We start from the raw sequence: 18,851 nt of genomic DNA on the forward strand, positions 1-18,851 counted from the left end.
GCCTTTCCCCCCCCAAGATTTGAAAGTATCTTGCCCCCTTATTGGTCTTTCGGGTCAGGTGTCAGCCAGGTTACCCGAGCCTCTTAACCCTTTACAGGTAAAAGGATTTTGCAGTCTCTGTACACAGAAAGCTGTTACCCTTCCCTTTATAGTTATGACACATCCTGCAGCAAAAAAACTTCAGGACCAGACTTCAAAGAGAAACTGCTGAGCTTCAGTTCATCTGCAAATTTGACACCATCAGCTCAGGATTAAACAAAGACTGTGAATGGCTAGCCAACTACAAAAGCAGTTTCTCCTCCCTTGATGTTCACACCTCAACTGCTAAAAGAGGGCCTCATCCTCCCTGATTGAACTAACCTTGTTATCTCTAGCCTTACTCACTCTTGCTTGCATATTTATACCTGCCCCTGGAAATTTCCACTACCTGCATCCAAAGAAGTGGGTATTCACCCACGAAAGCTCATGCTCCTATACGTCTGTTAGTCTATAAGATGCCACGGGACTCTTTGCTGCTTTTACACATGACATAAACCACCTTTAGCACCATCCTTCTCCAGCTACTATACTCTGGGCAAACCAGTTGATCATCTACTGTAAGAGCAATTCGGCTGCTGTCATGTATTATTCAATAATTTTTAAACCTGTTTGAAAAATTCAAGTTGGGAACATCTGAAAGTTTGATCTCATCCTTGGGGGAGTTGATTCACCATGGGTTCTGCAGCTCTGCTGGGTGAGCACCAGCTCTCTAAGATCTTTCTGTTATCATCCAGCTCCTCAGAACATATGTGTGTTATGTAGCAAGCAATCCCTAAACAAGAAAATCCACAGGGAGTCTGTTTGGAGATTTGTATGTTTTGATAGTTTTATTGTGTTTCTGTTATTCAGCGGCTCCATTGCAATCTAGCTGCTTTCCCTTCTCCAAGACAGTATCAGAGAAGAGGAAGATAATCACCAGTTTTCATGCCCACTCTCAATCCTGTTCTCTGCTTTGCAGCCTTCATTCACCGGTTAGTTTTCTGACTGCATAGCAGACAGTTGTGGGCTTGCATACCATACTGAGGGGTCTGGTCTTGCTTGCTTTTTTTCTCCTGCACCCTCAGAGGCATAGTGCACCCAAGTGTTGCAGCCATTTATTTTGGTCTTATGCTGGTCTGTTCAGGCTTCTCAGTGTCATGCTAAGGGATTTTAGCATCTTTCTCTGGGCCAGGTATAAGGATGTAAATTGACAGAGAGAGGCATCATCTAGGGTGACCAGATGTCCCGATTTTATAGGGATAGTCCTGATTTTTCTTATATAGGCTTCTATTACCCCCTATCCCCTGTCCTGATTTTTCACATTTGCTGTTTGGTCACCCTAGCATCATCAGCCAGGCTTTGCATCCTGGTTACTTCTGCATAATCAGAATCGTTGACTTCTTAGCTGACTGACTAGGACTGGAACATTGTTGGTTCTGCTCTCCAGCTGAAGTAGGCAAGAAAAAGCACTGCAAAGAAAGGTCTCAGGTGTGTGCTGCTTGCGGCATGTTACCCTGGGATTATTTGCTTGGTTTGCACTTCAGCCATGCAGACCGCAATGGGTGTCTGCTCCAGCGCCAGAGATTGAGTCCTTCCTAGATGTAGGAGTCCCAGATCCTCCCTGGGCAATGTTGTATTGAAAGCCAAGCCCAGATCAGGGTTTCAGTTTCTCACCGTCCCTTCTCTCTAGGACATAAATCCAGGTGACCTCAGGAGGGTTTCTGTCCCAATTCCAAACTACCCCAGGGGGTCTGTGTTCCTCTCCTGAAGAAGTGCCATGGGACCAAGACTCCTGGAGGCTTTAGTCTTGCCTCCTTTGCTGTTCCCCAAGACGTAGAGGGCAGGGCCATCTGAAGGTGGGGGAGGATTCGCTGCACCCCCCAAGGAGAGGTAGGCTCCCATGGTGCTGTGCCCACATGCAGTCCTGCACTTTCTGTTCAGTCTGGCTCTCTGTGCCTTCAAAGAAATTCAAGCTTCATTTCCATGCTGATAGCTAGGGCGGAGAGTGACAGAGCCATAAAACCTAACACAATGCCTCTTCCCAGCAAAATGGCAGAGGCTTAATGAAGAGAGTCGCCGTTTACTCATTCTCTGTTGGAATCAATAGGGCTAGAACAATTGAGTGAATAAGTGCTCTTTCAGTGCTGGTTCTGCAGACGAACGGAAGGAGCCAAATGAAGATACACTCTGAAAGCTTTGTAAAATGCAGAGCCTTGGCATGTTTGCATAATAAGGTGCTTTACAAATGAGGCCACATTGTGCAGAACTCTGGCATGCATCTCCAAAAGCCTGGGCTAGTATGTACCAGTAGAGCTGGGACCTGTGGCAATTGCTCAGCATATCCACAGGTTTGGTTCCCAGACCTAAAATCTACAGAAGAGGCATAAATAGGAGAGGGAGATTGCCTGGGGCTCCCAGTCCATCTCCATAGCTTCTACCAAGCCCACCAGCCTAACTGGGCCAACCAGTAGCCTGTTGTTAACCCTTCCTACTTGATGGGCTTTCAGAAATAGATACTTCTTCATCTCTAACATAAATATCTCTTCAGCTTCAGTTCCTTGTAAAGAGACAGCATGCAGTTCCTATTGATGGGGGGGATTTGCTAGACATCTCTGGCAATCTGAACTCCAATGCCCTAAGGAGTATGTGACTATGGCATGTTGGCATTGTCCAGTGTTGGTTGTACAGACCAGGAGGCGGGTACCATTTGGACTTACCTCTGCTGGCATGACAAGTGGGATAGCAGATCCTGCTGAGCATAATTGTAAATTACTCCCCTGCCAGAGTGTTGAGAAGGAAAGGACAGCTTACACTGACTGGCCCATTAACTATCTTTGTCTCACTGACAAAGTACTGCTTAGGTAAATGGAAAAACACATCTCCTGGTCTAAATATTAATTCCCAACCACAATGCAACTGAAACACATGCAATTAAACTGCAGGGAGGTGAAGCAGAGTGAGAAATTATCTGTAGAGAATGACAAAGAAATATTTCTTTAAAAGACAAAAGCAGTTTCAAAGTGTCATATTTTCAAGGAGCTTTGATTTAGGTGGAGACATAGAACACGTTGGGGCCAGTGAGTGGAAATGGCAGGCACCTGACTATCCTGGGCTTTCAAAAGGAGAGGACATCTCAGAGCAGTTACCTTGGAAATTATTAGCGACAAATCCCAAAGCTTTACAAATGAGATGTACGTTGAAAGAGACAGGTTAGAAAAAGACTCGAAAAAGAAGGAAAAACCATCCAGGCTGAAGACAAGCTGAGCAGGGAAATATTTCCAGTTGTGGTTGAGAGAACAAATGAAAAACCAGCCTGGTTTTTGAAGTACAATCCCAAGGGAAACGAGCAGGGGATTTGAAGAGAATTTTCTCTAGCTCTTCTGTGTAGCTAGCAGGAGGGCACCGTGCTCAATACCCAGTGAAGTGCCTGTCCAGAGTCTGATCCCAGCACAGCAGGAGCCTTTGTGCTCTCCAAGACACCAAGTTAATTTGACAAGCGATGTCCATGTGCCCACGTGAAAGGAGAGACAGGAAAAGGACAGAGCAGGCTGCAGTAGCCCAACATATGCTGAAACAAAGACCCTTTTAGTTGCTGAAAGAGAGGCCTTAAAATGATCCTGCCTTGAGGGTTTTACCCAGACGGTGCCCTATGGCTTCCATCCAGCTATTTCTGCACCCAGCGTCTCTGCAGCATTACAGGTGTGGACAAAGTGTGCCCTGGCAATAGCGTGACAGATTCATGGCCCACACATTGGGACACAGGGCTCTTCTGTTGAGATGTCAGGTGCTTAAGCTCAGTGTTGGGATGCAGAGGGTATTTCTAATGTCACACTAAGGTTAAGTCAGGGGTGTCTAGTCAGCGTCAGTCTAGAAGTATAAGAGGGGTTGGAGTAGCTCTCTGAGGCTGAGGGAAGTAGGGGCAGAGACCAAGAGATCCTGTAGGGACAGCCTAGGTGGCTAGAGAGAGCTTTAGTTGATGCTTTTGCTTTGATGGGTGTAGCTGAGACTCGGAGCCCCATGGATGAGTTGGGAGTGTCTCTGGTGTTCTCAGGAAGAGAGGTGCAGCCTCAGAATGGGGGAGAGGTCAGCCCCAGAAGGAACTCAACAGGCTTTCCATCTCTTGTGCTGAAATGTTTGTAAAATGTCTCTCAGGTTCACAGGGATCAGTGCTCCCAGCCATACCACGTACATAACGAGAAACCTGAGGTTTGCCATAGAGGATTAGCTTCATCGAGTCTGTGGCCAGAAGGAACTATTGTGATCATCTAGACTGACCCCCTGTATAATGCAGACCAGAGAACTGCCCCACAATGATTCCTAGAGCAGAGCTTTTAGAAAAACATCCTATCTTGATTTAAAAATTGTCAGTGATGGAGAATCCACCACAACCCTTGGTGAATTGTTCCAATGGTTAATTGCTCTCAATGTTATAAATTTATGCCTTATTGTGAGTCAGAATTTGTCTAGCTTCAGCTCCCAGCCATTGGATCATGTTAGACCTTTGCTAGACTGTAGAGCCCGTTATTCGCTCCCCACATAGATACTTATAGACAAAATCAAGTCACCCCTTAACCTTCTCTTTGTTAACCAAAATAGATTGACCTCTGAGTCTGTCACTATAAAGCAGGTTTTCTAATCTTTTAATCATTCTTGTGGCTCTTCTCTGAACCCTCTCCCATTTATCAACATCCTTCTTGAATTGTGGGCACCAGAATTGAACACAGTATTCCAGCAGCAGTCGCACGAGTGCCAAATACTCAAGGTACCTCTGTTTATACATCCCAGGATTGCAGTACAGTAGAATCTCAGTTACAAACACCAGAGTTTCGAACTAACCAGTTAACCACACCCCTCATTTGGAACCAGAAGTACGCAATCAGGCAGCAACAGAGACCAAAAAAAAAAAGCGAATACAGTACAGTACTAAAAAACTAAAGGGAAAGCAGCATTTTTCTTCTGCATAGTAAAGTTTCAAAGCTGTATTAAGTCAATGTTCAGTTGTAAACTTTTGAAAGAACAACCATAATGATTTGTTAAGAGTTGCGAAGAGCCTCCATTCCCGAGGTGTTCATAACTCTGAGGTTTACTGTAGCTCTTTTAGCCACTGGAGCTCATGTTCAGCTGATTATCTCCTGCTCCCCCTCCTCCTTCTTCTCCCCCGTCTCCCCCCAAGTAACGGTCCATCTATCCTATGTGCTAGCAGATGACAATACCTGAAGTTTCAGAGGAAGGAGAAATCCTTCCTCCCACCGCATCTTAACCAATTATATAATATTGTTGGTTGTACAAGGAATTATCCCCTCTTGACCCCAGCAGGCAATCAGCTTGTTTTTGACTCCAGCAGGCAATCAATTTGCTATCCCTATATTTGTCTTAGCTTGCATAGCTACCGTTGCTATTAATGGTCATGAAGCTACCCATGGTGATGCGCAAGAATCCTGCGTCTGCCCTGGCATGGAATCCAAAATGCCCTTCCATTTCCATCAGTGTTTCTGTGTCATTGACCCTCCTAATTAACTTTCAAAGTTTTCCTTCAGGCATCAGCAACTCTTTAGGAAAAAACAAACTCCCTCTTTCCTCTGTAACCCAGCACACCCATAAACCCAGCCAGGATTTCCTCCTCTGAGTTCAGTACATTTCTGCAGTTCCTGAAACTCTCCGGGGAAGGAAAGTAAAATTCAAATAATAAACAGCCCAGAGGGTGTATCCTTGTAGTGTCTGGCCTTGGAGTTGGTTGGCCTCCTGCATAGGTGACGCAGGCACAGCATGTGAACGAAGAATTTAAGGACTAAAGGGACTAGTCCAATAAGCTGAATTTGTGAGATCAAAGCTACCTGACTGACAGGACTGGAATAGATGTTAATCAAATATGACAGCAGAAGCTGTCAGAACTCCTAGCTCCCTGACAGGCAGCACTGTACTGTACTGTCATCAAGAATGAGGAGGTGTCTGCTAACTTGAGAGCAGAGGTGAGCGGGGGAGGCTTTGGGGCAGTGAGCAGGGAGCAGAGATGCTGCTCTGCCTGCATTCTCCCTTGTGGAATGAAAAGGCTATGCTAGAATATACTGCAGGAAATAGTTTTACCCTGTGCCCCTAGGGGCAAGTGACTGGATGGCACCTAACGTTCCTCTCCAGCTCTCAGTAATCTCATCCCATTACCTTTTTTTGCAGCCCTTTGGCACTGAAGGTTTTATTCTCTTGCTTTGTAGCAGCACCTTTGAATTGACTTGTATCTCCTCTTTTCTTTCTTTGCTGACTTCTCTGTGTCCCTTAGGAGATTGGGATAGTGCTGTTTCAGATACATGTAAGAATCAAATAGCTCTTGGTATTTATTTTCTTGTTTGTATGAGTGGTATCTGAGAACAGCCTATGGAGAGGTGTGAGACAAACACCATTATCCAAACCTCCATTAGCTGAACCTTTGTTTTCCTAAACAAGATGAAATCCCTGGATGTTCACTTGCTTTTTAATTCTCCAAAGCCTTGGTTGTCATTAACGATTGTTCATTGTCCCTCTGCTTATGGAGACTGTAATGTGCCGCAGATGCCACTGTAAGTTCGGCATGCTGGGAGGGGTCACAGGATAGTGGATGTGAGGTGGCAGGTGACTGAGAGCCTGTTCATTTGTTTAATTTTCTAGCGCCAAGGAAGTATTTTTTTAAGGCAGGTCAGATTTTGGAGCTAAGCTGCAAGACAGCATCCCTTTGAAACAGGGCCGGCTCTGGCTTTTTTGCCGCCCCGGGGGGGGGGCGGCCGGAGCCCTGGGAGGAGGGCGACGAGCCCCGGCGGGGGCTCGGCTCTCCCCCCGGCGGCCAGAGCGCCGGGGGCAGGGCGGCGAGCCCCGGCGGGGGCTCGGCTCTCCCCCCGGCGGCCAGAGCGCAGGGCGGCCGGGGGGAGGGCACGGGGGGGGGGAGGGCAACCAGAGCGCCGGGGGGAGGGCGGCGAGCCCGGCTGTGGCCCCGCTCTCCCCGGTGGCCGGAGCGCTGCGCTGCGCCGCGCCGCCCCCCTCCAGGTGCCGCCCCAAGCACCAGCTTGGGTGCCTGGTGCCTGGAGCCGGCCCTGCTTTGAAATGCCCTTGCACCAACAGCAGGGGTTGCGATACCAGCTGCTCTACTCAGTAACTGTGATATTCAGAGTCAATCCTTGTTTTGTGGATGGTACTTGGAGCCCATGGGCTAGGAGTCACACTCATAAATCTGAGGCCAAGGTTTGACACCATTTGTTTGTATTCACCTCCCAATCAGGTCATCTTTACAACAAGAAAAGTGACTGTCTCTTTCCTGACAGAGTGAAGAATTTCAGCTCTAACTTGCGAAGAGCTTGTCTCTTTCCATTATTGCAGGAAAAAGACAGATACGGAAATATTAAAATAACTGGGGGGTTGAGGATTGGCCTTTTCCAACTGGCAGCTTTATTTTCAGGCCTCTCACTTCAATTATCTTGCAAATTGGACACTGTGAAAAATAAACACTCACTGGCACCAAATTTCACAGGCTATAGCAGATGACCTACATTACAGAGGACACACTCAGCTTTCCAGACTGGCTGATGTTACCCCAGTATCTCCAGTGTTTCCTATTCCTGGCTCGGCAACTGTCTTGCTGAGTGACATTGGCCAGGTTATGTCACCTCCCTGAGCCTCAGTTTCCTCAGCTGAAAATGGAGATAGCAACAGCAGCCTTTGCAAAGTGCTTTGAAATCTAGTGGTGCAAAGTGAAGCACTGAGTGAAAATGCTGAGAATTAAACCATTATTATTAACTTCCCTATGGTTAGTACAAGGAACACTCCAAAAACCAAGGTAATTTTATTTAGTTAGCTAAGGCTACGTCTACACTACATACTACTGGCAGCAGCGTGTAGGGTATGTGTAGCTATATACTGCAGTGAAAAGCAAGCTGCATCCACACTATGATGTGTAGCTACACCTGTTGGTGAGTGACAGGCTCTGGCAGACGGGAGGCAGCGGGGAAAGGCTCCGCTTGAGGAGCCTTTCCTTGCTGCAGTGGAAGGCTCCAACAATGGGGAGCTGGCAGAGTCTTTCCTCACAGCCAGAGTCATTCCCTGCAGCAGGGAAAGGCTCTGGCAGCAGTGAGACACTACATTGCTATTTTTGGTCTTTGGCTTTTCAATTAAAAAACTTAAATTTTGTCAGGGGAAGAATGTCCAACCTTTTCCAGAGGAGCTAGAAATGGTTACCAGCTAATAAAAGTGAAAACGCACATCTTAAAGTCTAAAACTTCATCTAGCAAGTTTTGTTTCAAGGCTTTGTTTAAGATGGCCTTTCTCATCCATAGTTTGCCAGCAAGATGGTGACTGACCCTCCCTTCGGTCAGGATGTCTCTCAAAGGCCCAAAGGTACTGGTGCCTTTGTCTTCTTAGGTGAAAGATAATTTTGGGTTCTTCTTCAAGGTCTGATCCTGATCTGTAGTCCACACGTGGAGTACACATGCGCACCATGCACCCCAGTCCAGAAATTTTAACAAGCAGCGCCCGTTGGCCCTCACATGCACGGTAGGTCTCCTCGTGCTCCTACCGAGGGCATAAGAGGCAGTGCGGGCTGATGCCTCTCCAGTGCCTTCTCACCGCTGCAGGGCCTGCCATGGAATCCTGTGTCTGCAGATTTCTCCAGCTTTTCATAGAACCTGTAAATAGTTTGTTACGCTTCTTGGCCTATTACTATAATTAGAGTTTTATCGTATAGTTAGTGTATCTTGTTTTTCCTCGGTTGGGGACTCCCTCCCAGTGAGGTCTGGGACTATGCCCAGAATCCTGGGGTTCAAGAACTGAATCTCTTGCCCTCTCACTCCTTCTCCGTCAGCGATGACCACCAATGCAGCTTCTACTGCTTGGGTTAGATGCATATCTCAGTGAAGTGCAATATGTGTTGCTTGTTTCCATAGGAACTCATGAGGTTCATGAGCTTTGCCTAAGGAAACACCTGATGGAGCAGGCTATGAGGCCCCTCACTGATTTAGGCCAAGGAGACCCCCCTGTATATAAACTCCAACTGCTGAGCAGCACCCCTCCAAGCATGTGCTTAGAAGTGGAGTCTGCATTTCCTAAGCCCAAGGAATTTTTGTTCTGCCATCCCACCCCCAACTTTCTGGAGTTAGAGGCAGAGAGGACTAGGTCACACCATAAAAGGCCACCCTGACAGACAAGGGCTCAAAGAGGCTGGACCTCCTGGAGAGAAAGTCTTTTCCTCTGTGGGCCTGCAATTTCCTGTTGCTAACTATCAGGCTCTGTTAGCAAAATACACCATGAACAACTATTCCAGGCTGGTGGGCTTTAAGGACAAGCTCCCCACAGAAGACATAGCCCAGTTCCAGTCCTTTATAGAGAAGGGCAAGTTAGTGCAGTAGAGGCAGCAGATATGGCATCCACAGGGCTGGCCACTGGCATATTCATGAGGAGGGATTCTAGGTACAATTGGCAGGTTTCCCGAGGGAAGTCCAGAACTCCACTCAGGGCCTTCCCTTGATGAGTCAAATCTCTTAAACAAGAAAACAGACGAGTCCCTACACTTGTTACAGAACTCGAGATCGACCTTACGCTCCCTGTGGTTCTATATTCCAGCCCCATGGAGGAAACACCAGAAACAAACCTGTAAACCAAGGCCACCTCTTCCTCACGCGTTCTACTGCCAGCGTCCACCGAGCCTCTGCGGAGACCTCAGAGGGTTCAGAGGCCTCGGCCCCCTCTGTCACCATGCCCTCTACCCATGCCCAGTCACCTGCAAAGGGCTACTTTTGATGTCTCAGTCAAAACCCTCCTAGCACCACTGATGCCAATCATCTCTTCCCCCATTATTTTCAGGGGCCATCTTATGCAGTTCGCCACAATTGAGAATTGATCACGACATACAATTGGATCTCAGAAATTATCCATCAAGGATACTCCATGGAGTTCCTCTTCCTCCCCCACTCACAAGCCCCCTTCCCAGTCCCCCTTCAGGAACCACTCTCGTGAGGTGATTCTTCAACAAGAGGCGGACCTCCAGCAACAAGGGTCAACATTCTCATCTCAGTATCAAGGGAGAGGGTTCTATTCCCCGTATTTCCTAGTCCGCCAAAAAGGAGGAGAGTGGAGACCCATTCTAGACCTTCAGCAACTCAACATCTTCATTCAAAAATTGGAATTCCGGATGGTTATATTAGCAGAGGGGATGTGGTTTGCAGCTCTTGACATGAAGGATGCATATTTTCATATAGACATTCCTCCCTCCCCCAGGAGGTTTCTGTGGTTTATGGTGGGCCAAAAATATTTCCAGTTCAGAGTCTTCCCCTTTGGGTTGGCGACAGCACCCATAGCGTTCACTCCCATGACTGCAGTGCATCCTTGGAGATGTAGTTCAGCCAGAGATCATGACCCTTAGGGGAGAATGGGGGCACATGGGATGTGAAACTACACCTGCCAGCAGTCACCATGGCTGCTCAGGTGGACAGAGACGTTAATGTCGATCTCCTCTGAAACATTTTGACATATTTGATTCAAACATTTTCAGAACTTTGTGCTGCACATGAGGTTTCGATATTTCAGCTTTCATCCCCGTTCAGGATGCAAACACATGCTGAAATATTGGAAGTTGCTATTGGACGGAACATTCGGTCAGCTCTAGAACTGACTATTGTCAGAAGTTGGGATCAGGGCCGGCTCTAGGCACCAGCAAAGCAAGCAGGTGCTTGGGGTGGCAAATTTGCAGGGGCGCAAGAATCCAGCATGAGAGCTGAGAACCAACAGGGAGCCCTGGGAGCTGTAGTTCCTTGGTTAGCTCCCTGCCTATAGAGCTAGCCCTGGAGCAGGGAAAGAACTACATTTCCCAGCATTCCCTCGGCTGCAATTAACAGGAAAGGGGGGGAAGGAGTGTAGAACTGAAACCTCATGCTGCAGCTTGCTGTAAATGGTAGGAACAGAGCGAGCTCTAGGTTTTTTTGCCGCCCCCCACCTCAGCTCTGGGCTCCCCCCGCACCCCTGTGTTGCCCCAGCCCTGGACTCTCTCCTGCCCACACCCCCTGCTGCCCCAGCTCTGGCCCCCACCTGCACCCCCCTGCTACCCCAGCCCTGGGTTCTCCCCCCACCCGCATCTCCTGCTACCCCAGCCCTGGCCTCCCCCTGCACCCCCTGCCGCCCCAGCCCTCCGCTCGCCCCCCCCCCCCCCCCCGCCCCGCCTGCCCCCCCAGCCCTGGGCTCTCTTTTCCCCCCCCCCCGCTGTCTGTGTTCTGTGCACATCCAAAATTCCTGCTGAATGACCCGCCCTGGGAGCGAGTTACCAGTGACCCAGGGCTGGGGCGGCAGGAGTGTGCAGTGGGGGGGCAGCCAAAAATTTTTTTGCTTGGGGCAGCAAAAAACCTAGAGCCGGCCCTGGTTGGGATGTGGGGGAGAGTTTTTGGGTGTGTCTGCAGTGCAGCTGGGAGTGTGGTTCCCAGCACGAGCAGACAGACACGGGCTAGCTCTGTTTGAGCAAGCGTGCTAAAATAGCAGTGTAGTCGAGGATAGCACAGGCAGCAGCTCAGGGTAGCCATCAGAGTACAAACCTGCGTGGACCCCTAGATACATACAGTCCCTTGCCCAGGCCACTGCTACCCCCAGCTACACTGCTATTTTCAGAGCACTAGCTCAGGCAGAGCTAGCATATCTGTCTCCCATGCTGGGAAGCACACACCCAACTGCAGTGTAGACACACCTTTGAGGGATGTCTATATTGTAGTTAGACACCTACGGCTGGCCCGTGCCTGCTGACTTGGGCTCGCACGGCTCAGGCTAAGGGGCTGTTTCACTGCAGTAGAAATGTTCAGGATCCTGCTGCAGCCCAAGCTCTGAAACTCTCCCACCTCACAGGGTCCTAGAGCCCAGGCTCCAGCCTGAGCCAGAACATCTACACCACAATGAAACGACCCTTTAGTTTGAGCCCTGCGAGCCCAAGTCAGCTGGCCCGGTGTCTAACTGCAGTCTAGATATACCCTTAGAGATTCTGCTTGTACTGGGTCACACCACTTGCCTCTCCCAGACAGCCTGGTGGGTGCAGCTCAATGGAGATCCAAAGGGAGGCCGTCCCTTTGGTGTAAGCAGCCAGCCTTCTGCATGAGCCAATCCAGATTGGCTAGCCCAGCTGCAGCGCCTCCTCACCACTGCTGTTTGTGCAGAGACTTATGGCGCTGGGTTACGTTCTGGGAAAGGATAGCTCATTATAGGCTGCTCATATTTCTCCCAGTACAGTTCATCGTGAGCACAATAACCATCTCTCTCCTGCTGTCTGGCTGCTGTTGAAGCCCTCCACTGCTATCAGTAGTGCCCATCTCCAGCTGCCATCCTTCCTTTCCTTGTCATCTGTGCTCAAGTTTGAAGCAAAAGAAAATGGCCTGCTTTCTAAACAGTGAAGAGATTTGTTAGCGAGCCTGTGTTTCAGTCTCCGGCTCCTCTGCCTCTTTCAGCCCGTTAGAGAGTATCACTAAAACTCTTCAGTCTCCCTTGCAGCGCAGCCTCCCATTGGTCCCTCATTTCAGTCCTTCTATGACTACCAAAGCCACTCTTGTTTTAACAACCCTGGCATTTTTAAAGCAGCGCCCAGGCAGCACCTGAGCACCCTGCAGTCAACGGATTTGCCCTTTCAGTGCCCCTGTGAGCTAGACAAGTGTTACTATCCGTTCTATGGATGGGGACACTGAGGCACAGAGAGGGAAGTGAGTAACCCAGGCTCACTCCACACGTCCATGGTAGAGCTGAGAATAGGGTCCAGGTCTCCTGTATGCCAGTCCCATGGTGTAATCACACTCCCTATCTAGTGCCAATCACTGTCCAGATGCTATTGCTATAATATCCTGGGGCTGGGCCAAGCTGTTAGAATCTCAGTTTGGCTCTCAGGATGCATCTCTGGATGCATTCTGCCCCCTCCCATGTTTCTCCCCAGCTAGCCCTATTTTTGCTGTGCGTTTTCCCTTTAATCTAAGTGCCTAATGATCCACTGATCAGTTAATTCTGACTCCTGCAGCTCTGTAAGGACCAGGGGCCCTCTGCTCTGGAGTGCCTCAGGACTTAACTGGCAGGGCTGAGGTGCCCTGGAAATGCTGTATGTAAATCCAGGACTGGAGTAGCAGGGGGTTGGAGCGCTGTGACAGAGCCGCGTGTGTGACGCCCATTGGGCTGGAACAGCAGGGCGGCTGCGGGTCAGGACTGAGGAGTTCAGCCAGCTGTGTTTGTGAGGCCCACTGGCTCAAATAAAGTGGGGGACTGCAGGTCAGGACTGGGATTCTTTGGCCGAGCTGCCTGCACGCTGGAGGTTGAGAGCCGGACTAGAACAGCAAAGGATGCTGAATGTCCAGCTTACTATGCATTGGCAGAGCTGGCTGCACAGAGCCTACGCACACTGCGCTTGGCCTCCCACTGGGGAAACATGCAGCATCTGCCCACACAATACCTGACTCAAGGCGATGCTCTTAGGGGCTTGCTTTCCTGGGCAGTAAATTCACGCTGTTTTTTTCTGAGGTGCAATCTGGGTGATTGGTGCAAGCTGTTGTGGCTCAGGATGCTGCTGCGTAGGTTGATAGCACAGAATTCCCCAGCCCTCCAGATTCAAGGGCACTCGCTTTGCAAGAAACCTGTCTCCTGCGCAAATGAAAGCCAGGCTCAGGAGCTGTCAGCATGTGAGTTTGCCCTGCCATGAGGCTGTGCAGAGTCAGATGAGTCATTCCTTTTTTCCCCGGTTCAGAATCTGATCCCGTTCATTTATAGCCAGGGCACCGTACCTTTCCCAGCATAGCAAAGAACAGAGGCTTTCAGAAAATCCTTAGCACTTATTTTTGTGCTGGTTCCCAGAAAAGACAAGTGTGGATTGCTCCATGTTTATCAGCATGAGCAAGGCCAAATGTTCCTTGGCTGTAATGAATCTTTAGAAGGGTTTTATCAAAGCGAACGGGAGAGTGAGTGCGTGTCAATTAGGAAATAGTTTGGCGTTCTGATGGCTGGTAACATGACAAAGGAATTTCAGTCGTGTTTCAAGACAGCATTAAAAGACCTGCAGAGAACCCCTCAAAATCTGTTCCGTTGATTGAGAATGAAGTACTCTCTCTGTCAGTGCATGTGCCACAGCGCCTGCTCTTTGATGCCACCGGATTGGGGAAGTATCAAGCTTATGAGCACAGCCTGTGCAAACCCAGATTTCATTGTATGCCTTTGGTTTGTTTCTGTAACTAGAGTGGTGTGTAAGGCACAGCCTGCGAGCAGAAGACACTGAGCTGAGACTTTGAGCTGGCAATAGAAAAAGTACTGAGAAACTAAGGGCATGTTTCCTGCAATGTGTAATACCCTGTTTCCCCGAAAGTAAGACATCCCCCAAAAATAAGACCTACTTCCAGTTTTGCCTCTCGCTGTAATATAAGGCATCCCCCCAAAAATAAGACCTCCCCGATAATAAGGCCACCCCGGAATATAAGGCCCCGAAGCTCCAGGAAAAATAAGACCTCCCCTGAAAATAAGACCTAGCGCATCTTTGGGAGCAAAAATTAATATAAGACACTGTCTTATTTTCGGGGAAACAGGGTATACTGCGGGGAGTAAACAGTATTGGCTGGAGGTGGGTGTGTGGCGATTGGCTAGATACATTGGCTAGTGACATTATTTGTACCAGTACTCAAGGGTCTATTCACCTTTCAGTATGTTTGTATAACTTTCATTAATGCTAATAGAGCTAATAGACCCTAGGGGTCCGCAGACTATATCTAAGATTTCAAAAGAGGCCCACACCTCCATTCGAAAAAAAATTGGGTTTCGCAAATGAAAAAAGGTTGAAAACCCTTTAACGAATTCAAACCGCTTACCATGCTTGGATTTGGTTTCCACTGCTTTACAGCATCCTAGGCTCCACTTCCATTATCTGCAACCAGCTCCCCATTTCTGTTAAAGAGAGTGTGTTTACTGCGGTAAGTCTGAACAATGTAACACAATTAGAGGGTGGGGGGTAGCCCAGGACTGAGAGTTTCCCGCCCAAACATCCCAGCTGGGATGATTATACAATACCATAGCACTCATCAGCTACCCAGAACCCTTCATGGATATATCTCAAAGCACTTACATAGGAGGGGCAGCCTCCTTATCTGCCTTTTACAGATGGGGAAACTGAGGCATGGGGCGGTTAAGTGACTTCCCAAGGTCACACAGCGAGTCTGTAGCAGAGCTGTGACCTAGCTCTCTTCAGTCCCAGTCCTGTGCCCTGTCCACACTAATGAGAAGTCATTTACAGACTTCAAAGAAAATGTAAAAATGGCCCCCATGCTATAGACCAGCAGTTTGGAGCAATGCTTGACTCCATTCTTAAGTGGCCAAGCTTTCGCTCTCTTTTTAATTATTGCTTTTGTTCCAACTATAATTAGACTTCTTTCTCTCTAGCGCAACTTCATAAACCTCTTCTGATTTCACCTCCGAGCTATTCCTCCCTTCTCTGCATTAGGTCGATGAAGATGAAATAAATTCACGAGGCCAGCACACCACCTAGCTCCTGACTGTGTCCTGTTGTGATGACTTACATGGGACTCAAGTGATGCATGGGCCGTGTTAGTATTAGAGGGACCTTTTGCTCTGGAATCAACTTTTGACCGTAGATTAGTGAGGCATGTGGTTGAGCCTTGTCCTGCCAGCGGGGGGCAGCCTGGAGGGTGCCAAGAATACATGGTACTTTTTATGAATGCTCTGGTATGTGGTTGGAAGGACCAGGTACCCTGGCTGATGCCCTGTCTCACATCCCATGGCTTGGTGTAACAGGCAGAAGAGAGGCAATTCAGGGTTCAGCCTGCGTGACAGGGAAGGAGACACACTAACCATCGGTATTTCTGTCTCCTTTCAGGTCAGCCCTTTAAGTTGGATCCCAAGATGGCCCACAAGAAGCTGAAGCTCTCCAATGATGGGCTGCAGATGGAAAAAGATGAGAGCTCCTTGAAAAAGAGCCACACGCCTGAGAGGTTCAGCGGCACTGGGTGCTACGGAGCAGCAGGCAACATATTCATCGACAGTGGGTGCCATTACTGGGAAGTGATGGTGGGATCTTCAACCTGGTAAGCAGATCTGCCAGGAAATGCTCCATTCTCTTCCCCCTTGGTCCCTGCCCTGAAACTGACTGTGAGACAGTGTAATGAAAGGACAGTCCCTTTATAGGGCCGTGTCACAGACAGAGGGGTGTCTGGTGCTTTCCCTACCTGCTTTCTCACTGCTCAGGGAGCTGTAACTGCAGACTAATGCCAACAGCGAAGTGAGACTCTGCAGTAACCCTGTACAGGTGATAGGTCACAGCCCCTCCCACAGGCTCTCGGGTCAAATCCGCTCAGGTTCCATGGTGCAGTGTAGAAACAGCTGGTGCTGCGAACTCCCGCCAGGACGTGAACCCCAGCTCGGTGTGTTCTGCCTGACATCAGGCTCCTCAGGGCTCATGGGCTAAGGCTCATGTGTCTTAATGAAGTCTGTGGCTCTGCCTCAGCTCTGAGGGGTAAGAAGTTGCTGCTGGGCCAGCCCTAGACACGCGGCCACAGCAGGAGTGTTACCTGAGGACAGAGTGTTTAATCAGGGTGACAGGGACCTGCTGCTGCTTGCATTGCTGGCGGGTTCCCCTTTCACGGGTTCCGTAACAGGACCTGCGTTTTCCTTAGTGTGGCCCCTGGAGGATTAATGTCTCATTCCTCCTCATCTTGACAGTCCCGTGTAATGGCAGGCCCAGCCCTGCCATCTGTAGAGGTTGTCTCTGTCTCAAGGGGCCCTCAGAAAGTTTTGCTGGCTCCGGCATGTGTGACATTTCTTCGCATGCTGTGTAAATTCACAGATTTGTACCCCAGCCTGGGCCCTCCCTGGCACTCCATCATGGAAACATTCTGCTGTTCAAGGGACCTCGGGACACTCCGCAGCAATAGATCACGTTCCCCATGTCTAGTGCCCCAGCCTCTCCTTCTGAACAAGGCTCAGGAGTGCCACGGCTTAACACATGTGGTGTCACAGGTGCTGCGTGTAACAGACAATGCAACACTGGGAATTTCAGGCCAGGAGAGAAGAGCATCATTCCTAGGCGGCAGCGCTGGTGAAATTCAGGGTAATAGCATCATTGGGGACGTTAAAATAATGTAGACTGGAGTGCCTACCCTGGGCAGCAGCAGCCTGGACAGCAGGGGTTGGTTTGCCTATTCCACAGGCTTTCTCCATCCCCGCGGTCTCCTCTGGGGCCTTACAGAAATGAAACGGACACCGTTACAAAGTTAGAATCTGGAAGGTCAGCGGGGGATGGAGGGGAAAAAATGAACGTGTCGAGCCCACAAGACCAGAGATCATAGAATCATAGAATATCAGGGTTGGAAGGGACCTCAGGAGGTCATCTAGTTCAACTTCCTGCTCAAAGCAGGACCAACCCCTAACTAAATCATCCCAGCCCGGGCTTTGTCAAGCCTGACCTTAAAAACCTCTAAGGAAGGAGATTTCACCACCTCCCTAGGTAACCCATTCCAGTGCTTCACCACCCTCCTAGTGAAAAAGTTTTTCCTAATATCCAACCTAAAGCTCCTCCACTGCAACTTCAGACCATTACTGCTTGTTCTGTCATCTGCTACCACTGAGAACAGTCTAGATCCATCCTCTTTGGAACCCCCTTTCAGGTAGTCAAAAGCAGCTATCAAATCCCCCCTCAGTCTTCTCTTCTGCAGACTAAATAATCCCAGTTCCCTCAGCCTCTCCTCATAAGTCATGTGCTCCAGCCCCCTAATCATTTTTGTTGCCCTCCGCTGGACTCTTTCCAATTTTTCCACATCCTTCTTGTAGTGTGGGGCCCAAAACTGGACACAGTACTCCAGATGAGGCCTCACCAATGTCGAATAGAGGGGAATGATCACGTCCCTCGATCTGCTGGCAATGCTCCTACTTATACAGCCCAAAATGCCGTTAGCCTTCTTGGCAACAAGGGCACACTGTCGACTCATATCCAGCTTCTCATCCACTGTAACCACTAGGTCCTTTTCTGCAGAACTGCTGCCTAGCCACTCGGTCCCTAGTCTGTAGCAATGCATGGGATTCTTCCGTCCTAAGTGCAGGACGTTGCACCTCATCAGATTTCTTTTGGCCCAATCCTCTAATTTGTCTAGGTCCCGCTGTATCCTGTATCTACCACTCCTCCCAGTTTAGTGTCATCTGCAAACTTGCTGAGGGTGCAATCCATGCCATCCTCCAGATCATTAATGAAGATATTGAACAAAACCAGCCCCAGGACCGACCCTTGGAGCACTCTGCTTGATGCTGGATGCTAACTAGACATGGAGCCATTGATCACTACCCGTTGAGCCCGATGATCTAGCCAGCTTTCTATCCACCTTAGTCTATTCATCCAGCCCATACTTCTTTAACTTGCTGGCAAGAATACTGTCGGAGACCGTATCAAAAGTTTTGCTAAGGTCAAGGAATAACACGTCCACTGCCTTCCCCTCATCCACAGAGTCAGTTATCTCATCATAGAAGGCAATTACGTTAGTCAGGCATGACTTGCCCTTGGTGAATCCATGCTGACTGTTCCTGATCACTTTCCTCTCCTCAAAGTGCTTCAGAATTGATTCCTTGAAGGACCTGCTCCATGATTTTTCCAGGGACTGAGGTGAGGCTGACTGGCCTGTAGTTCCCCGGATCCTCCTCCTTGCCTTTTTTAAAGATGGACACTACATTAGCCTTTTTCCAGTCATCTGGGACCTCTCACGATTGCCATGAGTTTTCAAAGATAATGGCCAATGACTCTGCAATCACATCCGCCAACTCCTTTAGCATCTTCGGATGCAGTGCATCCGGCCCCATGGACTTGTGCTCTTCCAGCTTTTCTAAATCAT

General features: G+C 49.1%; 1 protein-coding gene across 1 annotated transcript in view; it reads left to right on the forward strand.

Moving 5' to 3' along the window:
- LOC112106020 (probable E3 ubiquitin-protein ligase MID2) overlaps window positions 1-18,851 on the forward strand; it is a 412,491-nt gene that overhangs the window by 370,761 nt on the left and 22,879 nt on the right. The window contains exon 11 of the mRNA XM_029912053.1: window positions 15,854-16,061. Coding sequence (XP_029767913.1) covers window positions 15,854-16,061 — 208 coding nt within the window. The remainder of the gene's footprint in view (window positions 1-15,853; window positions 16,062-18,851) is intronic.

The sequence above is a fragment of the Terrapene carolina genome, unplaced genomic scaffold (assembly GCF_002925995.2).
Source record: "Terrapene carolina triunguis isolate 2854851 unplaced genomic scaffold, T_m_triunguis-2.0 Scaffold172, whole genome shotgun sequence".
NCBI classification, from domain to species: domain Eukaryota; kingdom Metazoa; phylum Chordata; order Testudines; family Emydidae; genus Terrapene; species Terrapene triunguis.